The sequence below is a fragment of the Orcinus orca genome, chromosome 1, assembly GCF_937001465.1.
Source record: "Orcinus orca chromosome 1, mOrcOrc1.1, whole genome shotgun sequence".
NCBI lineage: Eukaryota > Metazoa > Chordata > Mammalia > Artiodactyla > Delphinidae > Orcinus > Orcinus orca.
The window spans coordinates 51,171,755-51,198,805 of NC_064559.1; the positions used below are offsets into that span (position 1 = coordinate 51,171,755).

A 27,051-nucleotide genomic window follows, 5' to 3' on the forward strand; every position below is an offset into this window, starting at 1 on the left:
AGTCACAGAATATATTTTAAAAAGATAATAGTCTTTTTTTGCAATGTGATCTAAATATCTGGATTACAAATAATGACATCTAAGTTCCTGCCACTTTTATGTCCTAACTTAAGGTATACTAGGAAGTTATGTCCATCTTATACCAGTAGTCGCATCAGACTGAGCCCTTAGCATGGGCAAAGTTTACTACTTAGTGATCAACACTCATAAAATGAAGTAACAATAAAGGCCATTTTCAACTCAGGATCTATTACTAGTAATCGGTAAGGTGTTTGACACTTACCCATTTCTAGAATTGATGTGAAAATTAAATAAGGTATATAAAGCATGTAGCACAGTACCTGGACTACTATTACAGCTCAGTAAATGGTGGTAGTATTAGTACACATAAAACAAACATTTTTATGTAGCCATATTTTATGTAACATATTTTTTGGTTTAAAACTAAAAAAGGTTGTAGAGATGAGATATCAACTGAATATCCTGCTCATGCTTTCTTTTAATTTCTGAAGAAAATAATCAATTGGTTTCAGGGTTAAAAGACTCTGAACCTTGGCGGTAAGCTTTACAGTGATTTAACTGATGATTCTAGTACAATAATGGGGGGTAGGACTGTAGGCTGGGCAAAAAATTATAATCTTTCTAAAATGAAGTATAAATCCATATCTTTGCATCTTCTACAGCTGTGTATTCTTTTAACTGTGTATTCTTTATGTGCTTCCAAAACTTGAGATGTTACTTTGATAAAATTTTATAGGAGACTACTACACTCCCACAGACTTAGTTTCAACTCTGCCCCCAAAAAGTTTATTTTAAATGAATATATTTTAAAAATTGGATATGTCAACAGTGATTTTTTAAAATAAAAATATCTTTATCATCTATGATTGTGAAGATTTAATAGCAGATGATGAGAAACTTCAAGTTTTAGATGAAAGACCTTGGGAAATGTTTTTATTTTTAAGTACTAAAGAAACGAAAATCCTACAAATGAAGGGTAGAGATTAAGTAAAAGTCTATGAGAGTGAATGGGAATACATTTTATATATGCCCAAATCTAGTATTACAACAGTGTTTATCATCAGTAACATCTAAGAGAATCTCTATAATTTTTTTTTTTTAATCCAAGAGACTTTCTAGATGAATGCATTGTCTTTATGAAATTCTCTCCTACAGGGTTTTTTGGAAGGTGAGGGGACAGGGGAAGTGGCAGGTAAATGATACTTCAGTTTGTTGAAACACATCAAGACAGAATAAGCAGATGGACAGAATAACTCAATCAAAAATTAAGTTCGGGGGCTTCCCTGGTGGTGCAGTGGTTGAGAGTCCGCCTGCCGATGCAGGGGACATGGGTTCGTGCCCCGGTCCGGGAAGATCCCACATGCCGCGGAGCGGCTGGGCCTGTGAGCCATGGCCGCTGAGCCTGCGCATCCGGAGCCTGTGCTCCGCAACGGGAGAGGCCACAACAGTGAAAGGCCCGTGTACCGCAAAAAAAAAAGAAAAAAAAAATTAAGTTTGATTATCTGACACATGCTGACTGTATTAATTTTGGTTTATAACAAACTCTCCATCACTTAAGTGAGAAAGGTATTATATAACTCCACTACATTAAAATTTACCACTTCCATAAATACTGCATATAAATGATGTCATCATGAATAGGTAGATGGCATTATAGTTGAAAAATCTCTGAGCTGTTTTTCTAAAGCTGTTCTTGCTTAAATATGTTTTACCAATAAAACAGTATCTTATAAATATTATCATTAATCCTTGTTGCATAACTCATGCAAGGATGGTTAAGATATTATTTTCCATTGCTACAGATAGAAAAGATTATCTAATATGGGAAGGAAACTTAAGAGAGTCATCAGTATGTAATAGAGCCATGATGAGAATCCATATTTCCAAGTATCAAGTTTATGTCCACTGACATATTATTCTACTGGCAGTAACTTTTCACCAGAGTACATGAAAGCAAATATATAAAAATGCTAATCACTTGCAACAGATAAATATGACAGACAGGGACTTCCCTGGTGGTCCAGTGGTAAAGAATCTGCCTTGCAATGCAGGGAACGTGGGTTCAATCCCTGGTCAGGGAACTAAGATCCCACATGCCGCGGGGCAACTAAGCTGTGTGCCACAACTACTGAGCTCACGCGCCTCAACTAGAGCCCGCATGCTGCCAACTACAGAGCCTACACGCTCTTTAACCCGTGCGCCACAACTAGATAAGAGAAAACCTTCATGCCACAACTAGAGAGAAACCTGCACACCACAACTAGAGAGAAGCCCACGCACCACAATGAAGATACCCCATGTCTCAACAAAGATCCCGCGTGCTGCAACTAAGACCTGACACACCCCAAAATAAATACAATAAACAATAAATAAATCTTAAAAAAAAACAATTTAAATATGACAGACAACATTCTTCAACTTTAATTACTGGCTTGATCCAGTAATTCCATTTCTAAGAATTTATTCCTACTGAAATATTCAACAGGGATCTATATAAATGAAGATGTTCATTACAGCATTATTTGAAATATTGAAAATTTTGAGAAAACCTACATGACTATCACTAGAGAAATGGTTAAATAAATTATGGTATACCTACCCTTTGAAATATTATGCAGTTATTCAAAGAATAAAGGAGATCTATAAATATGGGCATGGGGAAAAAATCCATGATTTATTACTGTTTAAAACATTGAAAACAAAGGGGGTACAGAATAGAATCAAAGATCAAAAAATGAATAGTATTTTTCACTTTTCCTTTACTAAATGTCTACTCTCAAAAGAAAACTGAAAATGAACTCAAAAGACATACACTCAACATGGTATTAATCTTCCTCAGAATCCTACATAAACAAGTATTGTCTGTCTAGATATGCCTCCCACGATCAATGCCTTGAATCAAGTCTTCTAGAGTAAAGGCTGTTTATTCTTTTGTAATCTATATGCCACAGAGATTTACAGTATGATAGAGGTTATGGGAAAACAGATAATGCTCCCCACTGCCATGTGCAGTCTCTTCTCTACTTTTCCTCCCTTTAGTCTTATGCTACCCTGCTCTACCACCTCCTATTTCTCCTCACTGTCATCATTAAATCATTCAAGAAACATTTAATAAATACCTACTATGTGCAATGCAAAGTACCTGCTAGGGCCTGGTGCTACAACTGTTAAAACATAGGACTTTCCTTTGCAGAAGTCTATATTCTAGTAGGGGAAACCTGCTGTGTAAAGTTTGATTACAATTTATGTGTTGCCTGGTATAACAAGTTGAAGAGCAGAGCACTATGGGAACACATAAGCAGTGCCTGACACACACCAAAAATTCAAAGAATGTGTGATGAATAAATGACTATTAACATCCAAGAATATAACAATTTATCATATTGGTGTAATTAGGGATATAATTATCAATGAAAAGCAAAGAATTGTGCGATTTAGTCTTGACAAGAAAAAAGTCTTTACAAATGAAACAAAGAATAACATTTTACCAGCCATACAGTTAGACAAAGCTTATTAAAGAGGAATTCAAATATAGTGCAAAGAAAACTAACTCCTCCTTGTTAGTCTTACCTGACTGTGTCATAGATAATGACTCATCTGACCAACTATAACAGTGTTGATGGGACTTGACGGGTAGACGACATTGTCCTCCAGTTCTATGACTTCCTTTGCTAGACTCCTGCTTTGACACAGATGTGCAGCTTTTAGGAGGTGACTGTTCAAACAGAAAATCAAATGGGAACCGTTTTGTGATACAGTTGTAAAATTCTATTTAAAATTCAAGATACGAACCAGTTGAAGATAATATTTACAAAGAGTTTTAAATAACTTTATGAAATAAAAAGTGAAAAAAGTTTGCAAAATATACTAAGGATAAGATCTTGACTTTTTAAAGGTAGAGAAAAAAGTTATAAAAAAGCATGCTTTTAAAAAATGTTTATAATAAATTATGAGTGGCTACTGAATCAGTGATACTTACCCCCTTATTCGTTTTAACTTTAAAAATACTAAATATGGGGGTGCAGATATCTCTTTGACATAGTAATTTCACTTCCTTCAGATATATATCCAGAACTGAATTTGCTGGATCATACGGTAGGTCTTCATTAACAGATGAATGGATAAAGAAAATATGACATACACACACATGCACACACACAGATACTATTCAGCCATTAAAAAACCCAAACAAACCAGAAATCCTGTCATTTGAGACAACACGGATGGATCTTGAGGGCATTGTACGAAGTGAAATAAGTCAGAGAGAGAAAGACAAGTGCTGTATGATCTCACTTATATGTGGAATCTAAAAAACCCAAACTCATAGAAAAAGAGATCAGACTTGTGATCAGCAGAGGTGGGGGTGGAGAGGTGGGGGAACTGGGTGAAGCCGGTTGAAAAGTATAAGCTTCCAGTTATAAGACATATAGGTACTGGGGATGTAATGTACAACATGATGACTATAGTTAACACTGCTATATGGTATATTTGAAAGGTGCTAAAAGAGTAGATCCTAAAAGTTCTCATCACAAGGAAGAAAACTTTTTGTAACTATATGAGGTGATGGATATTAACTAAACTTATTGTGGTAATCATTTCACAATATATATATATATGTCAAGTTATTATGCTGTACACCTTTAACTCACACAGTGCTGTGTGTCAATTGCATGTCAATAAAACTGAAAAAAAATTTAAATATACTAATGTACTACTTTTATGGAAGGAAAGAAGGAGAAATGGAAGCGGGAAGGGAAGAAAAAGAGCATAAGAAGACTGCCCAAATGAGATTATTTATTAGAAAGGGTGTAATTTCTACCTTGATATCAAGTGGAAGTGAGAATGTCTGATTTGATTCCTAGCTATCACCACTTCCTATCCCTGTGACTATGGGCAAGTTTCTTAGCCTGCTAAGCTTCAGAGTGGGGCTTAAAATCTAAAGAATTGTTGTGAGGATAATCTACATAAGGCATTCAGCATACTACCTGGCACTTGGTAAGTAAACACTCAATAAATATTACTTCTTATTATAGAAGTGACTTTAAGACACACTGAATTTAGGTGGATTCTTTTTTTAAACACAAAGAGGCTTTAACAATGTTTGTGTTCACTTATAATATTTAATAGTTATGCTATAAAAAGAAACAAAATTGAACTATTTGTATTGAGGTGGATGGACCTAGAGTCTGTCATACAGAGTGAAGTAAGTTAGAAAGAGAAAAACAAATACCGTACGCTAACACATATATATGGAATCTAAAAAAAAAAAAAAAAAAAAGGTTCTGATGAACCCAGGGGCAGGACAGGAATAAAGACACAGATGTAGAGAATGGACTTGAGGACACGGGGAGGGGGAAGGATAAGCTGGGTCGAAGTGAGAGAGTAGCACTGACATATATACACTACCACATGTAAAAGAGATAGCTAGTGGGAAGCAGCTGCATAGCACAGGGAGATCAGCTCAGTGTTTTGTGACCACCTAGAGGGGTGGGATAGGAGTGTGGGAGGGAGGGAGACGCAAGCGGGAAGAGATATGGGAACATATATATATATATATATATATATATATATATATATATATAACTGATTCATTTTGTTGTGAAGCAGAAACTAACACACCATTGTAAAGCAATTATACTCCTATAAAGATGTTAAAAAAAAAAAAAAAAAAGAAAAGGCACACTGGTGTGGTTTAAGGTCTTATTGTTTCTATTACATGACAAAACAGACTATAATAAGAACTTGTATTGTCTCACATATTATCTTTATTAAAAACTTTAGAAGTTCCTATCCCCTAAATATTAAAAACTTCACAGCATATAATTTTATAACTGCCCCTAAAGCTAAAATTCATATATTTATAAATCTTTAGGAGTCAAGGAAAAGCTTTATTTCTACTCAAATGTCATATAGTATATGTTACAGGTATGGGTGATAGTCAATGCTGTCCTTTAATAGCAAGAATATAACTGTTAATAATATACCTTTCAGGCAGGTTTTTTTCTAAAGAAGCTTTAAGATATAAATATATATTAACTTACATGTTTACTAGGCGAGGTAGAAGATTCCAGTTCTTGTGAAAAAACCATTTCTTCAGTAAGTATACTGTGATCTGGACTTCCAGGCTGCTCCTGAACTATAGATTCAGATGGTATATATTCAACAGCAGGGCTGCCCAATTCTTCTGGAATAGAGCTTTCACTGTGTAGATGAGAGTAGGAAGGTATTGGAGATTCTGTTTCACTCACTATTTCTAGAAGAGGGTGAAAACAAGAAAAAGTACACAATCTTGGTCAAGGGACATGTTCATCTGTTAAACTTCACATTTGTTTTCAGCATAATTTCATTAGTTGCATTTAGATATAATTTTTAATCCCACCACTTAGTGAATCACATTTACTATAATATCCATTAGTCTAAGAATTTTGGCTGATGCAAACTGAGAGAAGATATCTGTAACATATAATCAGCAATGATAATGACTGACAACCTGAATGTAAAGATGCACAGCAATTACAACTCATATATTCATTTAGAAATGGAATCAATCCAACCACTTTGGAAAGAAATTTGGGAGTATTTGGCAAGGATGAAAACACTCTATGATCTAGCAATTCCACTTCTAGGTATAAATCCTAGATAAATCTTGTATACATGCAGCAGGAAACATGTAGATGGTTACTAGTAGTATTGTTATAATAGTCAAAAACTAAGTAAAATAAGTAAATTGTGGTATATTTATAAACTGAAATGCTGCACAGCAATAAAAATGAATGAACTGCATGCACTGATGGAGATATATTATGAATTTTACTCAGCACTTTCAGAATTTGTAGCACTGCCTTGCCTCTGGAATTTCCTGTCCATTGTGGCCTCTCCTCTAAAAAAACAAATACTTTTGACACTTAACATAAAATTCTTGACATTATACTTGTCTAACCTTAAGAATGTACACTGCTTTCCTTCTTTATCACTATCGATACAATGTCCCACAAAGATTAGGTTATATCACACTTTGGGTCAATACTGATAACATTTGGTATACTCAATTCCAAAAATATCACTGAAGACTTCGGGCCTGAAATTCATAAAATAAGTTTATTTAGCAAAAGAAATACCTATATCCCAAAGAATGTTTCACTTCAATAAACAAGGATGACCTAACATCTAAAAGCATTTCAGTTAAAAATTTTAAAAGATGTCTTTTTGGAGGGCAATTGCCCCGCCCACTTGGGCAGAGGGAGCCTGTTGAGCTCCCAGGCCTGTCCCCTGTCCTCCAAAGTCCCCCTCCAGGCCACGTAGGTCCTTGGGGGCATAGGAGGGAACGCAGGGAGATCAGGAAAGTCAGTGGGGAGGCACCCTCCCAGATTGGAGGAGCAGGAGAGGACAGGACGGTGTGTGCCCCACGCACTTGAGCCCAGGAAGCCTGCTGCGCTCCCAGTGAGGTACCCTGCCCTCTGAGACCAGGGGTGGGGGGTACACCTGGGTCCCTTCTGTTCCTTGAGCCTAAGCCCCAACCGCCACAGCCCCCAGGGCCTTTTCCAGCCCTGTGGGTCCTGAGCATTGGCCCCGCCCACCACCCAAACCTCGTCTTTGCTTAGGCCCCGCCCTCCACAGCCAAGGCCTTCCTCCCCCCTACTCCACCCTTTTTTCTTTTCTCTCCTCTTTTTTACTATTGTGGTACTGATATACCTTCCAGGTGTTGATTCATCTATATTTTTATTTTTATATTCTTCCTCACATATCTGTTAGTTTCCTAGTCTAACTTTATTTTTTACTTTGTTACTTTGTTACTGTTCTTTTTTTTTTTTGCTGCCCCAGGCGGTTTGTTGGATCTTGGTTGGGCCAAAGCTCTTGTGGTGGGAGATTTGAGTCTGAACCATTGAACTAACAGAGAACCTCAGACCCTAGGGAATATTCATCGGAGTGAGGTCTCACAGAGCTCCTCATCTCAGCACCAAGACCCAGCTCTACCCAACAGCCTACAAACTCCAGTGTTGGAAGCCTCAGGCCAAACAACCATTAAGACAGGAACACAATCCCACTCATTAAAATTAAAAAAAAAAAAAAAAAAGGAGATGGGAAGAAAATACGTCACAGATGAAGGAGCAAAGTAAAAACCTACAAAACCAAATAAATGAAGAGGAAATAGGCAATCTACCTAAAAAAGAATTCAGAGTAACAACAGTAAAGATGATCCAGAATCAGAATGGAGGCACGGATTGAGAAAATATAAGAAATGTTTAACAAAGATCTAGAAGAACTAAAGAACAAACAGAGGTGAACAACACAATAACTGAAATGAAAAATACACTAGAAGGAATCAATAACAGAATAACGGAGGCAGAAGAATGAATAAGTGAGCTGGAAGAAAAAAATGGTGGAAATAACTGCCAGGAAGCAGAAGAAAGAAAAAAGAATGAAAAGAATTGAAGACAATCTCAGAGATCTCTGGGACAATACTAAATGCATCAACATTCGAATTATAGGGTTCCCAGAAGAAGAAGAGAAAAAGAAAATATTTGAAGAGATTATAGTTGAAAACTTCCCTAACATGGGAAAGGAAATAGTCACTCAAGTCCAGGAAGCACAGAGAGTACCATTCAGGATAAACCCTAGGAAAAACACACCAAGACACATATTAATCAAACTAACAAAAATTAAATTCAAAGAAAAACTATTAAAAGCAGTGAGGGAAAAACAAAAAATAACACACAAAGGAATCCCCATAAGGTTATCAGCTGATTTTTCAGCAGAAACTCTGCAGGCCAGAAGGGAGTGGCAGGACATACTTAAAGTGATGAAACAGAAAAACCTACAACCAACATTACTCTACCCAGCAAGGATCCCATTCAGATTCGATGGAGAAATCAAAAGCTTTTCAGACAAGCAAAAGCTAAGAGAATTCAGCACCACCAAACCAGCTTTACAACAAATGCTAAAGAAACCTCTCTAAGTGGGAAACACAAGAGAAGAAAAAGACCCACAAAAGCAAACCCAAAACAATGAAGAAAATGGTAATAGGAACATACATATCGATAATAACCTGGAATGTAAATGGATTAAATGCCCCAACTAAAAGATACAGACTGGCTGAATGGATACAAAACAATAAGAGCCATATATATGCTGTCTACAAGAGACCCACTTCAGACCTAGGGACACATACAGACTGAAAGTGGAGGGATGGAAAAAGATATTCCACGCAAATGGAAATCAAAAGAAAGCTGGAGTAGCAATACTTGTATGAGATAAAGTAGACTTTAAAATAAAGACTGCTACAAGAGATAAGGAGAGACACTACTTCATGATCAAAGGATCAATCCAAGAAGAAGATATAATAATTATAAATGTTTATGCACCCAACATAGGAGCAGCTCAATAAATAAGGCAAATGCTAACAACCATGAAAGGAGAAACTGACAGTAACACAATAATAGTAGGGGACTTTAACACCCTGCTTACACCAATGGACAGATCATCCAAATAGAAAATAGATAAGGAAACACACACTTTAAATGACACAACAGACCAGATAGATCTAACTGATATTTATAGAACATTCCACCCCAAAGTGGCAGAATACACTTTCTTCTCAAGTGCACACAGAACATTCTCCAGGATAGATCACATCTTGGGTCACAAATCAAGCCTCGGAAAATTTAAGAAAACTGAAATCGTATCAAGCATCTTTTCTGACCGCAATGCTATGAGGTTGGAAATCAATTACAGGAAAAATACTGTAAAAAACACAAATACATGGAGGCTAAATAGTGTGCTACTAAATAACCAAGAGATCACTGAAGAAATCAAAGAAGAAATTAAAAAATACATAGAAACAAATGACAATGAAAACATGACGACCCAAAACCTATGGGACACAGCAAAAGCAGTTCTAAGAGGGAAGTTTATAGCAATACAATCTCACCTCAAGAAACAAATATCTCAAATAAACAATCTAACCCTACACTTAAAACAACTAGAGAAAGAAAAACAAAGAAAACCCAAAGTCAGTAGAAAGAAAGAGATTCATAAAGATCAGAGCAGAAATAAATGAAACACAAACGAAGAAAACAAGAGCAAAGATCAATAAAACTAAAAGTTGGTTCTTTCAGAAGATAAACAAAATTGATAAACCCTTAGCCAGCCTCATCAAGAAAAAAAGGGAGAGGATGTAAATCAATAAAATTAGAAATGAAAAAGGAGAAATCACAACTGACACTGCAGAAATACAAAGGATTACAAGAGACTACTCCAGACAACTATATGCCAATGAAATGGAGAACCATGAAGAAATGGACAAATTCTTGGAAAGGTACAATTTTCCTAGACTGAACCAGGAAGAACTGGAAAATATAAACAGACCTATCACAAGTAATGAAATTGAAACCATAATTAAAAGTCTTCCAGCAAACAAAAAGTCCAGGACCAGATGGCTTCACAGGCGAATTCTATCAAACATTCAGAGAACAGCTAACACTGATCCTTCTCAAACTCTTCCAAAAAATTGCAGAGGTAGAAACACTCCCAAATTCATTCTACGAAGCCACAACCACCCTGATACCAAAACCAGAAAAAGATATCACAAGAAAAGAAAATTCAATATCACTGATGAACATAGATGCAAAAATCCTGAACAAAATACCAGCAAACAGAATCCAACAGCACATTAAAAGGATCATACACCATGATCAAGTGGGATTTATCCCAGGGATGCAAGGATTCTTCAATATACACAAATCAATCAATGTGATACACCACATTACCAAATTAAGGAATAAAAACCATATGATCATCTCAATAGACGCAGAAAAAGCTTGTGACAAAATTCAACACTCATTTATGATAAAAACTCACCAGAAAATGGGCATAGAAGGAACCTACCTCAACATAATAAAGGCCATATTATTATGACAAACCCACAGCAAACATCATACTCAATGGTGAAAAACTGAAAGCATTTCCACTAAGATCAGGAACAAGACAAGGATGACCACGCTCGCCATTCTTATTCAACATAGTTTTGGAAGTCCTACCCATAGCAATCAGAGAAGAAAAAGAAATAAAAGGAATACAAATTGGAAAAGAAGAAGTAAAACTGTCACTGTTTGACGATGACATAATACTATATGTAGAAAATCCTAAAGATGCCACCAGAAAACTACTAGAACTAATCAATGAATTTGGTAAGGTTGTAGGACACAAAATTAATGCACGGAAATATCTGGCATTCTTATCACCAACAATGGAAAATCAGAAAGAGAAATTAAGGAAACACTCCCATTTGCCACTGCAACAAAAAGAATAAAATACCTAGGAATAAACCTGCCTAAGGAGGCAAAAGACCTGTACTCAGAAAACTATAAAACACTGATGAAAGAAATCAAAGATGACATAAACAGATGGAGAAATATACCATGTTCTTGTATTGGAAGAATCAATAATGTGAAAATGACTATACTACCCAAAGCAATCTACAGATGCAGTGCAATCTCTATCAAACTACCAATGGCATTCTTCACAGAATTAGAACAAAAAAATTTTACAATTCGCATGGAAATACAAAAGACTCTGAATAGCCAAAGCAATCTTGAGAAAGAAAAATGGAGCTGGAGGCATAAGGCTCCCCAACTTCAAACTATACCACAAAGCTACAGTAATCAAGACAGTACGGTACTGGCACAAAAACAGAAATAATCAATGGTACAGGATAGAATGCCCAGAGATAAACCCACGCACTTATGGGCACCTAATTTACGACAAAGGAGGCAAGAACATACAATGGAGAAAAGACAGCCTCTTCAATAAGTGGTGCTGGGAGAACTGGACAGCTACAGGTAAAAGAATGAAATGAAAACACTACCTAACACCATGCACAAAAATAAACTCCAAATGGATTAAAGACGTCAATGTAATACCAGACACTATAAAACTCTTAAAGAAAAACATAGGAAAAACACTCTTTGACATAAATCACAACAAGATCTTTTTTGACCCACCTCCTAGAGTAACGGAAATAAAAACAAAAATAAACAAATGGCACTTAAACTTAAAAGCTTTTGCACAGCAAAGGAAACCATAAACAAGACAAAAAGACAACCCTCAGAATGGGAGAAAATTTTGCAAATGAAACAACAGATAAGGGATTAATCTCCAAAATATACAAACAGCTCACGGAGCTCAATATCAAAAAAACAAACAATCCAGTTAAAAAATGGGCAGAAAGGGCTTCCCTGGTGGCGCAGTGGTTGGGAGTCCGCCTGCCGATGCAGGGGACACGGGTTCGTGCCCCGGTCCAGGAAGATCCCACATGCCGCGGAGCAACTGCACCCATGAGCCACAGCTACTGAGCCTGCGCATCTGGAGCCTGTGCTCCGCAACAAGAGAGGCCGCGATAGTGAGAGGCCCACGCACTGTGATGAAGAGTGGCCCCCGCTCGCCACAACTAGAGAAAGCCCTCGTGCAGAAATGAAGACCCAACACAGTTAAAAATGAATAAATAAATAAATAAATTTATATTTAAAAAGTCTGAAAATTAATGAAACATTCATTTCTTAAAAAAAAAGGGCAGAAGACCTAAATAGACATTTCACCAAGGAAGACATACAGATGGCCAAGAGGCACATGAAAAGATGCTCAACATCACTAATTATTAGAGAAATGCAAATCAAAACTACAATGAGGTATCACCTCACACCAGTTAGAATGGCCATCATCAAAAAATCTAGAAACAATAAATGTTGGAAAGGGTGTGGTGAAAAGGGAACCCTCCTGCACTGTTGGTGGGAATGTAAATTGATACAACCACTATGGAAAACAGTATGGAGGTTCCTTAAAAAACTAAAAATAGAACTACCATACGACTCAGCAATCCTACCACTGGGTATACACCCTGAGAAAACCATAATTAAAAAAGAGACATGTACGACAATGTTCACTGCAGCACTATTTACAATAGCCAGGACATGGAACCAACCTAAAGGTCCATCGACAGATGAATGGATAAAGAAGATGTGGCACATATATACAATGGAATATTACTCAGCCATAAAAAGAAATGAAATTGAGTTATTTGTAGTCAGGTGGATGGACCTAGAGTCTGTCATACAGAATGAAGTAAGTCAGAAAGAGAAAAACAAATACCGTATGCTAACGCATATATATGGAATCTAAAAACAAAACAAAACAAGGAACTAATGAACCTAGCTGCAGGGCAGGAATAAAGAGGCAGAGGTAGAAAATGGACTTGAGGACATGGGTTGGGAGGGTGAAACTGGGCCAAAGTGAAAGTAGCATTGACATACATACACTACCGAATGTAAAAGAGCTGGCTGGTAGGAAGCAGCCGCATAGCACAGGGAGATCAGCTTGGTGCTTTGTAATGACCTAGGGGGTGGGATAGGGAAGGGGGTAGGGAGGCTCAAGAGGGAAGGGACATGTGTATGCATATGGCTGATTTGCTTTGTTGTGCAACAGAAACTAGCACAGTATTGTGAAGCAATTATACTCCAATAAAGATCTATTAAAAAAAGATACATTTTTACATTGTGAATGAGTAGTATAATCAGAATGGTTGAATAAATAAGGAAGGAATTTTTAAAATCCTCAAGGATATTCATCTACTCCAAGATAGAATGTGGGAAAATTTTAAACGGCTTAAAAAATGATTTTAGGTAGTAGGGAAGAGAAGAATCCTCTACATTCCTGCTTTATACCCCTTAACGTATTTTATTTTTATTCAATAAGTAACATACACTGATTTTAAAAGTTCAGACAGTATAAAAGTTGTATAAAGAAGAAAATGAATGTACCACCACCTCCTGAGAGAGAACCACTGAAGAAGCTTCTCCAATCTGATGTCTTTGCGGAAGAATTCATTTTGGAAATCTTCATTTTTGGCCCTTGACCTTATTTTTGAAATTATAAAAGTAGTACATGAATGTAGTTGAAAAAACCCAACAAAACAAAACTTCAAACGGTATAGAAGGACGTAAAGTGATTATTTCACATGATCCTCTCCAACCACTTTCAGCTGTCCAATTTCCACACCTCAAAGTAAACCACTGGCAGTCAGGTATGATTGGTGTGTGTCTTTCCAGACCTCTTCCTATACTTCCTGACTTTTGAAAAATTTATTCTTTTAAAATTGTGGTTAAAAAAAAAAAAAAAGGGATTTCCCTGGTGGTCCAATGGTTAGGACTTGGTGCTTTAACTGCTGTGGGCCCAGGTTCAATACCTGGTTGGGGAACTAAGATCCCCACAAGCCACGCAGCCCAAAAAAAAAAAAAAAAAAATTGTGGTAAAATACATATACATAAAATTGACCATCTGGATCCCTTTTTTTTTTTTTTTTTTTGCGGGGGGCTGCGTTGAATCTTCATTGCTGTGCACAGGCTTTCTCTAGTTGCGGCACATGGGCTTCTCATTGTGGTCGTTTCTCTTGTTGCAGAGCACGGGCTCTAGATGCACAGGCTTCAGTAGTTGCAGCATGTGGGTTCAGTAGTTGCGGCACGCAGGCCCTAGTGTGCGCGCGGGCTTCAGTAGTCGCAGTGCGCGGGCTCTAGAGCACAGGCTCAGTAGTTGTGGCACACGGGCTTAGCTGCCCCACGGCATGTGGGATCTTCCACGACCAGGGGTCGAACTCATGTCCCCTGTACTGGCAGGTGAATTCTTAACCACTGTGCCCCCAGGGAAGTCCCTGGATCACTTTTAAGTATACAGTTCAGTGGCATTAAGTACATTCACACTGTTGTGGTTGTGTGACCATCACTTCCGTCCATCTCCAGAACTTTTTCACCTTCCCAAACTGAATCTCTGTACTCATTAAATAATAACTCCCCATTCTCTTCTCTCCTTAACCCCAGCATCAACCATTCTACTTTCTGTCTCCATGAATTTGTACTCAGGTACCTCATATAAGTGGAATCATACAATATTTGCCCTTTTATGATTGGCTTACTTCACTTAACATGTCTTCAAAGTTCATCCATGTTAGTACATGTTTCAGAATTTCCTTCCTTTTTAAGGCTAAATAATATTCTACTGTATGTATATACCACGTTTTGTTTATCCACTCATCTGTTCCTAGAAACTTGGGTTTTCATCTTTAGGCTATTGTGAATAATACTGCTATAAACATGGGTGTACAAATATCTCTTTGAGAACTTGTTTTCAATTCTTTTTGGTATATACCCAGAAGTGGAAATTCTAAATCATATAGTAATTCTATTCTTAATTTTTTGAGGCACTGCTTTACTATTTCCATAGCAGTTACAACTATTTTACATTCCCACCAGCACTGCACAAGGGTTCCAATTTCTCCAAATCCTCATCAACATTTTTTTCTTCTGTCTTTTTTGATAACAGCCATCCTAAGAGATGTGAGGTAATATTTCACTGTATCCCTGACTGCTGAAGACAGAGTTACATGTCAGTAGGAGTCTAGCAACATTTGTACGCTTTTTAAAAAATATGGACTATAGCAGTCAATCTTCAGCACTTCTTTTAAAATATACCCTATATAATGTGACATAAAACAAAATGGAAGAAACACCAAAACTTTTTAAAATGTATAATCTGCAGGTGTTGTCCAATATGGTAGCCATCAGCCTCATGTTGCTACTTAAATATTAAAATTAAATAAATTCAGTTTCTTAGTTCTACTAGACAAATTTCAAGTGTTTAGTAGCCATTGAAAAAAATCAGGCTTTGGAAAAAAGTCTCGGAGTTCTTTCCTGAACAATATTTTATAATGCTTTATGAAAGAAAGGTATATGGCTTAAATAAACTCCTTAACAATGGACATGTCATGTTTCTTGGAGCCCAAGCTTATTTTTAATCCCTCACTGATATTTGATAAATTTCCTGCCACATGAGTTCTTGTCACCCAAGACAGAACCCAGAAAATGAAATTTCCAGCCTTCCTTGCTGGGCATTGGAACTTAGGCATTGAAATCTGGTGTCTCCAATCTGATGTCCTTGTAGAGGATTTCATTTTAAAATTGAGTATCCTGAAGAAGGCGGCTCCATGTGGACTCTAATTTAGGTGGCTTTTGGTAGTGACAGTGGATTTCTCAGTGGTTGCAAAATTGAGTCCCTGGTGCAGAAGTGGCATGAGTGGGGAAATGATACAAAATAGCAGTTTTCTTTTTTTTTTTTGGCGGAAAAAGAAAGGGTGGCTTTATTCTTTGCCAGGCAAAGAGGGAACACCAAAACAGCAGTTTCCTTCAGGGCTCTGCTGAGTAGCTGCTAGAGCAGTTTTCTCAGCAGGCCAGTTCTGTGGTGTGGTTTTAGCACTGCTCCTAGAAGCTTGGTGTGGAGCTGGCTCTCCAGTCATCTCAAAAATTCTATGAGCCATAAAATACACAGCCTTTAGTAAGTTACTTTTCTGCTTGATCTTAGTCAGCTTCAGCTATTGCAACAATGTGCCCTGAGGGGTACACTGTCATTTCATTATAATGTATTTTCTTCTTTTTCTTAATTTTTCTTTTATTTATGTCATTTTAGCTCATTAAATACACTATTCCTAAACTATATTTGATGAGATTAAAATTGCCTTCGTTTTATCACATTTACCCAGTAACACTTTCTAAGATTACACAGGCCAACAGTTCCTGACAAATGGAGGCTTGAACAACAACAACTAGGCTTAATTTGCCTTCCAGGCATAGTCAGAAATGTTTTCTACTTCTGTTACAGCCCATGATGAAACCTGAGACACTGAATCTCTTTTCTCGGTCCTGTTAAATTTCCTTTCAAGAAGGAGTAGTCTGCAGCAGAATTTGACGCTACAGAATGAGGATGTGGAAGTTGACACAGAAGTCAGCCTCTGCTGAATAAACTGAAGAAAAAAGGAACACTACAGATGAACTATATTTATTGCATCATTGGTTTTCTTTATGTACCACTTGGTATGTATAGCTAAATAATATATCACTTAGTTTTGTTTGCTTTGAATTTTCTATAAAAGAAATCAAACTGCTTGCAGTCCTCTGTGATTTAAGATTCTTGTATGTTGATTTGTTTAGCTGTAATTTTTTCTTCTTTACTGAGCATGATATAATATGTAAATATACCACAATTTATTTATCCATTCTCCTACTGATGTGGGTGGTTTCCTTTTTTCCCTGCTATTTCAAATACTGCTGCTACGAACAATGTCATATATATCCTCCTAGTATAAATATGTATACATATCTATATGTATATCTCTCTCTCTATATATACTTATATATATATATAAGTACAGATAGATATATTTATATCAATCTATTATCTATCTATGTAAAAGTTCTCTACAGCAGGGCATCCCTGGTGGCACAGTGGTTGGGAGTCTGCCTGCTGATGCAGGGGACATGGGTTCGTGCCCCAGTCCGGGAGGATCCCACATGCCGCGGAGCGGCTGGGCCCGTGAGCCATGGCCGCTGAGCCTGCGCTTCCGGAGCCTGTGCTCCGCAACAGGAGAGGCCACAACAGTGAGAGGCCCGTGTACCGAGAAAAAAAAAAAAAAGTTCTCTACAGCAGTGGCTTTCAGATTTTTTACCTTAATCATAATATATTTAACCTATATGTGACATAATGATATTTTCTATTTTATTTCAACTTTAAACAATGCTGACTAAATGGATTTCAATCCACTAAATGGATTTCATACATCGCAAATGGGACAACCCACAACTCGAAAAACATTGCTGTAAGACAGCAGTCCTCAAACATTTTGGCCTCAGTGAACACTTTACACTCTGAAAAAGTACTGAAGACCCCCAAAAGCTTTAGTTTATATGGTTATAGATACAGTTATATCTATCAATATTTACAATAGAAATTAAAATGGAATAAAAATATTTATTAATTTATTTAAAAATAACAGTAAAAAACCTATGTTACAAACGACATTTTCTAAAATTCAAAATAGCTACATTTTTAAAAAAAGTTTAGTTGAAAGGAGAGAAACTATTTTTACATTAAATTAAAAACTTTAATGGCTAGCTTAACAGAAGACAGATTCTCATATCTGTTTCTGTATGCAATCTGTGGCTATATGTTGATTTGGCTGAAGTATATGCAGAAAATCTGGCCTCACACAAATGATACATAATTAGAAAAGGGAAGAGTATTTTAACAGTATTTACAGGTAATTGTGGATATCCTTTTTTAATGCCACACCAAAAGTGGACAATTGGTAGTTTCTTAAATGTTAAGCTGTAATGTGGAATCTGAAACCATATCTGTGAACTTTTCATAATCTGTTCCATTAAAATCCATTGGCCTGTCTTGCAATTTATTTTTTTTTTAACATCTTTATTGGAGTGTAATTGCTTTACAATGGTGTGTTAGTTTCTGCTTTATAACAAAGTGATCAGAGATATCTATATATATCTATATATATCTATATATATCTATATCTCCCCATATCTCCTCCCTCTAGTGTCTCCCTCCACCCCTATCTTGCACTTTAAATGGATCTTTTAGCCATACTTGATTTTCTAATCATCACGGGTCATTTGGAAAATATTGATTCACTGAGTTGGGAAGATCTTTTCAAATATTGGCACATTTTATCACACAATATGAAAAGATGACCTTGATATCATTACTCATACCAGGAAAGTCTTTAAAGTATTGGAAAGCTGTCAAGCTCACAGTAGGGGAAACAGCATTTCTAAAAGCCTTAAATCTTCACTTGAAAGTTTACATTTTATTACCGACAATAAACACTATCAGTTGTTTTTCTTAAAGAGTCAGAGTTGCTTCATGTGTTTCTGAAACATTGTTTGCAAATACTCAAGTCTGAATAACCATATTTTGTTAGTCATTTAAGTAAAAATGGTACTACATGAAAAAATTGCTAGTTCAGCTTGCAAACCAAACAACTGTAGTAAGTGCTTTTCTTCAGGATAACCATCATGCTTTGGCAAACACAAGTGCTTTATGAATATCTCCTATTCATCACATAGAATATTAAAAAGATATGTACTCAAAATTGAGATTCAATAAATTAATATTTAAATTATCTAAATATTTAAATTAAAATTACATAAAATGTAAGAATGGCATGTTTTTATGGTGAGTACAGGGTGGTGAAGAATTCAATGACTATTATATGATTTGGTGCCACTGCCTTGATTCATATTAAGGCATCAGCAATTTTACCCACCATTATTTTTATACTACCAGTGTAATGCTGACACAGTGAAAAAGGCAAACAATATGTCAGTATTATTCAGATCTTCTGAAAGGATCTCAGAGACCATGGACCATACTTTAAGAACCATTGCTCTAGGATTTATACTTGGCAATGGAATTGCTGAACTGTAGGACATGTGTACCTGGCTTTATTATTTTTATCATTTTATTGATTATTTTTAATGCCTCGCCTTTCAACCTGTTTTTCAAACTAGGTTTAACAATTAACACTCACACCAGCAGTTCTTTGTTCCACCTACATACCAACAGGTTTGATGGATTTTTTAAAATGGGGTGAATGATGGCTCCCCAAAAGATGTGTCCATGTCTCAACCCCCAAAACCTGTGAATATAATCTTATTTGGAAAAAAGGTCTGCGGATGTAATTAAGTTAAGGATCTCGTGATGAGATCATCCTGGATTATCTGGGTAGGCCCTAAATTCAATGACAGGTTTCCTTGTGAGACAAAAGAGAAGGACAGACATGTAAGAGAAGACTGTGTGAGACTTAGTTAAGCAGACACGAGGAATGCCTACAGCATACCACCAGAAGCTGGAAGAAGGAAGGAAAGAACTGTCTTCTTGACCCTTCAGAGGGAGCACACAGTCCTGCCAAAGCCTTGATTTTGTACTTCTGGCCTCCAGAAGCGAGAGAATAAAAAAAAGTTTTAAGCCACCAAATTTGTGGTAATTTGTTATGGCAGCCCTAGGAAGTGAACACAGGCATGCAATGGTATGTCTTTATGGTTTTTATGCTCTGATTACTAATGAAGTTGAACACCTTTTCATATGTTTACTGACTGGAGTTTCTTATTTGTGAACCATTTGCTCTTTTGCCTGTTTTTTTTTAATGTGGTTGTCATTTTATTATTGATTCATAGCAGTTGCTTACATATTCTTATACTATTCCTTTGTCACTCATATGTATTGCAAGTATCTTATTTTGTTTTACTTTCTTTATATGTATTAATGAACAGAAATTCTTAATTTATTAAAGTGAAATTTATCAATCTTTCCCTTTATGATTTTTGTCTTGCATAACGTTAAAGAAATCTTTCCCTCCCCCTGATGTCATAAAGATATTCTCTTATATTGTCTCTAAAAGTTTTATAGTTTAAATTTCACATTTACACCTGTCTCCCTCCTTGAGATCGATCTTTTTATACTGTCATGTAGGGACCCAACTTTATTTTTACCTCACACAAAATTTATTGGAGAGTCCCTCCTTTATTCACTAGTCTCCTAAGTTACCTGTGTCAGAAGTCAACTTTCCATATATGCACAGATCTTTTTTGAGCTATTTGTTTCATCATCTATTTGTCTCTGATAACAAATATCATATTGTCTTAATTATTATACTCTTAGAGGTGTTGAAACTGGTAAGTTCCTGCATTTTGTGGTTCTTCTTTAGGAATGTCTCTGCTTTTTGGTCCTTTGCTCTTTCATATAAATTTTATTTTATTTTTATTTATTTTAATAAATTTACTTATTTATTTATTTTTGGCTGTACTGAGTCTTCGTTTCTGCGCACGGGCTTTCTCTAGTTGCAGTGAGTGGGTGCTACTCTTGGTTGCGGTGCGTGGGCTTCAGGAGTTGTGGCTCACGGGCTTAGCTGCTGCAGGCATGTGGGATCTTCCCGGACCAGGGCTCGAACCCGTGTTCCTTACACTGGCAGGCGGATTCTTAACCACTGTACCACCAGGGAAGCCCTCATATAAATTTTAAAATGAGCCTGTCAAACCCTACAAAGAAATCTTGCCAGGTTTCTGATTTAAATTGTCTTGAACCTACCAATAAGTTCAGAGAGAATTAACATCTTTATGACACTGAAGCTATCTGTGAATATGGTAAAGTTCTATTTATTTTGGTCTTCTCTAATAAAATTAGTCTCCTAATAAAAAATTTGGTCTCCTAATAAAATTATAAATTTTTCTCCGTAAAGATCTTCAATACTTATTGTTAAATTTATAAATGGCATCTTTTAATAATTAGATTTTTCTAACCAATTTCTGCTTATCTACAGACATGCAATTGAGTTTTGTTTACGGATTTTATATCCACAACCTTGCTAAACTCACTAATTCTAATAACTGACATGCAAATGCTGGATTTTCTATGTGCATAGCCTTCTCATCTGCTCTTCTCAATAAGATAATGAGTTTTGCTTCTTCCTTTCACTCCGTAAGTGAAAATAAGCATCTTTTTGTCTAATTTCCAAATTCAAAGGGAAAACTTTCTATGTTTTATTATTAAGTATGAAGTCTGCTGCAGGTTTGGTTTTTTGTTTTCATTAATAGATATCCTATACTGGGTAAAGAAAGTCCCCTTCTATTGCTAATTTGATGTGAGATTTATTTGTTTTATTCCAAAGGCTTTTTTGGATTTTATCAAGTGATTTTTCTGAATCCACTGAGATATCATGTAATTTTTCTCCTTTAATCTGTTTAAGTAATTCACCACATTATCAATTTTTAGTTGGTGTTAAACCCCACGTGGTCCTAGAACAACCCATTTCCATTTCATAGAATTTACCCATTTCTTCTAAGTTTTCAAGTATATTAGCATAAAGGTATTCACAGTATTCTCTTATCTTTTCAATATCTGTAGCATTCATAGTTGTATCACCTTCTTCACCCTTAATCATTCACCATTTTTTAAAATAATTAAGTAAATCTTTCAGTTACATTAGACTTTTAGTATGTAGTCTGAATAGTTAGTCTTTATTACCTTTCTGTTCTGCTCTCTGGTCCTCCAGTTCTTTCTTAGGAGTTTTAGGTTTTATCAATTCTTTGTCCCAGGCAGCCAAAGCTTGTTTTTCCATTTGACGAATTTCTGCTTCCTCTGCATCTAAACGTCTCTTCCACTCTAGTAGCTCCTCCGCATGTTGGCGCCTTTGCATTAGTTTTTGCTCTCGCTTTGTCAGAAACCTATGGTTACACCATGAAAAACAGTGAGAGAACAAATCTATAGGCAGAAATCACTTTGAGAGCTTTATTACTCATTACGTTATCAAAAAGTTGTATAAAACAGGACATTCATAGTATTCCTCTGAAAAAAGTTTGAGATAATACGAGCTTTGGTAAGTGATAGTATTCAGCAAGTAAGAGAATTTATTTATTTTACTTGTAATTAATTATTTGGAAATTTAGCAAAGGAAAAACTGTGGGGTAATTTCAGGAAAAAAAATCTTCAGAATATTTGGCTAACCATGACTGATAGTACTTAATGTATTCATTCTTCATAGGTGATTCTTTTTCATAACAGAAGATACAAGGAATTTATTCTGAAGGCTAAGACCAGAAAACACACAAACTCAAAACAACGAAGACCAAAACAACAACAAAAAAAACAACCCCCAAAATCCCAAACAAGCAAGCAAACGAAAAACCTGTTCATGTCCCTTTTTGATTTTTATATTCAAATTCAGTCTGGTTTTGCTTCAGGTATAGTAAGTTTGGTTTTCACTACCTGGGAAATGCAGTGTCAGGTGACAGTCTACCTGTTTTTCATGGAGAGAACACTGAGAACCACAGTCAGATGCCTTATGTATAAAACATGACTATTTATTTACTTGAGTAAAAGGATGCACCAAATGCCTCAAACTTCTCAATTTAACCCAATCTCTGGAATTAAACAGCCTAGTATATCTTAGCTCCAAAGGGTTAGGGGACATAACTGATTTAGGAAGTTATTTGAGTAGTTAAAAAGCTACTATTTGCTCTCCTCAAATGTAGACGCCACAGCTAAATGAAAGGTGGGCTGCTCATATTGTAAGTGTTAGATCTGTAGTGGTAGCTAATCAACAAAAATACATTCACATATCCAACAAACACTTAATAAAAAGCACAAGAACTATCACTCCACTTCTTAAACAATCAGCATGTCAAATTAATGTGGAAACAAAAAGGTAAAATCTATGGGACATTTGACAAGAGGCCCCTAGGCTGTTAGAAAAAAAAAGAAAGAAAAAAAAGCAATAAAAACAAACAAAAAGAGCATGCTCTATCAAAGAGTGCACTGAAAAAGGTGCAAAGTTACCTGACCAACTGGTTGTAGATATACAGCTGGAATTTGGGATGAAGGTTGGGAAAACAGACACTGAGAGAGGCCCAGTGATGAGACGTAAAGACAGAGAAGAAGTAGTGAACAGGAGAGCAGTGTCTACAAAATAAGGAGGAAGATTTTAAAACCAAGAGATCAAGAGGCAGAAAGAATGAAAAAGGGAAAGCATAAGAGCTGAGTGCAGAACTTTTTAATATGCTTCCTGAATAACATTATAAGCTACTCAGTTAAAGCAAGTGTTATACTTTGTGTGACATATAAAACATATACTTTTATAGATCTTACCAAAGATTTCTGAATATACGTGCCTTTCTTCTCAGTTCCTGCTTAACCATCACGTATACTTTCAGGTAAATTTATTTGTTTGTGAGTAAAGTAATGAGAAGTAGAGTGTGAAGCTAAGTAAGTTTTCTCATAAGCTTTAACACAGAGTACAACAATTATGGGCATGAACCTAGCATATCAGCAATTGTATATACATATGTAATTCTCAACGAGTAGTTTTTATATCTGTACCTTGTCATGTATTTTAAGCTTGAATTTAAATTTAAAAAGCAGTACATTTGCCTTATTTAACCTTACCATTATAATCTAAGCTTGAATATAGTTATATAGTTTAAAAAGTCAATTTATAGTAAAAATACCTTGTTCACATCTACAACATAAAACTTACTGTCAACAGGACCTACTGGAGGTATCTTGCTTTATATTTAACAAAGGCCCACTTAAATAATAATACTGAAATACAATACCCATTCTATAAAAAACCAGGATGCATAATTAAGAATAAACTAAGCTAGTTCCAATAAACACTACCAGTAGTTAAAAAAAAAAAAAAAAAAAAATCATGCTGTGGACAATTCAATCAATAAAGTTAAAAGTAAGAAGAAATTCCATATGTTAAACTTATAAAAGTAGGAAAAAACCAATTGTTTCTCTCTTTTTTTAATAGTAAATAGACCACTGTATATATGAAAGGATAAATAAGTCTAATAAAAGGTTTGGAAAGGTTAATTCTCTTTGACAGAGCATGCTCCTGTTCACATGCACACAACAATAACCTGTAGATCAAGGCAACATTTATTGCCTTGGAAGGGCAAGGAATAATACCAGTAAGTCAAAGAAGTGAGAAAATCTAGGTATGAATCCAGTCATTCATTTGAATTTTAAAAAGTATGTAGAATCTTGACTACATGTATATCTTTAGATAACAGATGATTTCAGCGTCTGTTTCTCCACATACAACTTAATATTTCACCTTCCCTCTGTTCAGTTACATACTCGCTCTATCTCTTTCTTTCCCTCTCTCCCTCCCTCCCTCTCTCTCTCTATCATATCTGGATTGCCTTGATTTTCTGCACTGAAGTTTTTGTGCAATTTTGCCAAGTTTCAATAAGACACTTCAATCTTCCTTGCCATTCTTTATGAATGTATAATAAACTTATTTTGATGCCAATTATGCAAAAACAAATGTACTTGGAAAAGGTCCAAAAAAATCTATTTATAACATTCAAGTATCACCCACCCTCTCAAGTATATAACTGCTAAATGCATGCATGACCTAGTACAAAAAGTAGAACATTGGAAGATGTGAAATAAACTGTAAAAAAAATACATATTAAATTTTTTTGTCCAACCCAATATAGAGGATAATAATTTTCTCTATTAGAACAAATACTAATTATTTACTTTCCATTTACAAAGATTAAGCATATTCAAAAGCTCTAGGTTAGAAATGAACAACAAAAGAAATGGCTAAAAAAAAAAAAAAAAGAAAATGGTTTAAGAGATAGTGTAAGAAAAGTTTAACTTAAAGTTGGAACTTCATCCCAGAAACACACGTTCCTTATTTAATATACATACATTCTAGAATTCAAGTGTCTCTTAAAAGTTGTATAAAATTGAGATAAAAGAAGCAGTAGCACTTAACACTAGAGTTAACAATCCTTCAAGATGCTGCACAAGTAAGAAATAAACAAAATTTGTGAATGATGGAAACATAAATGACTATTAATAGAAAATGTTACTAATACACTTTATGGCTATTATCAAGGCATTCCCCAACAAGGCCTCTGACAGTTACAGAACACTGGACTAGGATGAGACATATGATAGATTTAATCTAGTATGGAAATAATTATGTTCCTATAATGTTTAACCTTTAGAAATTCAAAAGTAAGTAATACACTTTTAAAGTCAAAATTTTACACTCTAAACTTTAGCTATGCAGCTATTCAACCGTAGTAATCAGGCACTGAGCACCTTGCCAGTTTCAACAAATACTATTTTGAAGGGTCAATTTCTACTGAGATACCTTTAAGTCATCAATGCAGTTATTTAAAAAAACTACAAGGTTGGAAGCAGATGTGCTAACTCAGTTTTCACTTTAGCTGGCTGAAGTCGACAGAGTAGGGTTCTAGTTCTTCTAGCTCTGCCATTATGCTACCTGACCTGGGACAAGGCACTTAATCTCTGCAGGCCTCAATTTCTTCCTGTAGAACCAAGGGACTATACTAGATGACCTCCCTAAGGACCGACTAGTTCCAACATTTTATGATTCCTTCTTCATTTAAGTACTTCCTCACACTTTTTAAGCAAAATTATGATCTAAATTTTAAATAGAACTTCCAGTTCTAAAATCATTTGATTATGAAAGATGTTAAACAAAATAAAAACTTAATATCTTAAATTATTTTAAAATTCTTTCTGGATCTAAACAATTCTTTAACTCTATACTGTCACAAGTAAAAATGAAAACTAGTGCTTTTAATTATAAAATGGATCAATTCTTTTAAGTACTTAAGCATTTTAAATGATATTCAAAAAGGAAGATAAATGAGCATATGGATAGTACTGACCTAAAAGAAAATACAGTCTATTTTTCCTACAGCAAAATCTATTAAATTGTTTAATAATCTGCATATACTTAAATAAATTAAATAAGACAGGTACATCATCCCTAATCTAGGAAGAAAAAAAAAAAGCACACTATCCGACTATCAGGATTTATTCATCCACTACACTTAGTCTAGAACCTTCTCTAAGAAAACTATATTTCTAATTTAAGGCAATGATATTTAATACATTGTTTAAAATTTTAATAAAAATGTCTTCTTTAATGGAATAGCAAAAGCCTTCACTTGCAAATGCAAAGTATTTAACTCTGAACACTCATCAAGAAAATTTCCTTGATATATATACTCTTTTCAGTAAAAATTTCTTCCTCTTCTGAGCTTCCTTAGCAATAGATTTTTATATACTTCACTAAAGGAACCTGATATTTCTTCTTTTTTCCACCTATACTATAAGCTTTTCAAGGGCAGGGTTTATGTTTGATTCATCTTCTTATCCCTCAGAACCTACTATATTCACACATTTCCCAAAAAATAATTGCTGAGGGAATAAGTATATAATTAATAAATAATACAGAAGAACAAGCTGCTATTAACAAATGAAAGAAAAAAACGCACTGTATCCTATTTTAACACTTAAAGAAGAAGATAAACACCATTCCTTCAGTGTTTCATTTGCTCAGTAAATAATTTTCCTAAAACAGAATTGGCAAATTAACAGGAAGAGTCAACTGTATGTTTTTTCCCCTGAATATCTGTTTCACAGCTTTATACTGTAAATAATGCCCCTCACAGTAGTAAACAAAACTCAGATTTCATTTACCAATAATTATCAAAAAACTGAGGACTAGTCAGTCTGTGGCTTTTGCAAACATATTTTCATTATTACTAACCTCTTTCATAGTTTAAATTTCTTTTGCTCTTAACTATA

At 35.4% G+C, this 27,051-nt stretch overlaps 1 protein-coding gene across 1 annotated transcript in view; it reads right to left on the reverse strand.

Annotated features, from left to right (window-relative positions):
- CEP350 (centrosomal protein 350) overlaps positions 1–27,051 on the reverse strand; it is a 140,013-nt gene that overhangs the window by 33,256 nt on the left and 79,706 nt on the right. The window contains exons 28-30 of the mRNA XM_049700523.1: positions 21,934–22,133; positions 6,063–6,274; positions 3,592–3,736 (exon numbers count right to left, since the gene is read on the reverse strand). Coding sequence (XP_049556480.1) covers positions 3,592–3,736; positions 6,063–6,274; positions 21,934–22,133 — 557 coding nt within the window. The remainder of the gene's footprint in view (positions 1–3,591; positions 3,737–6,062; positions 6,275–21,933; positions 22,134–27,051) is intronic.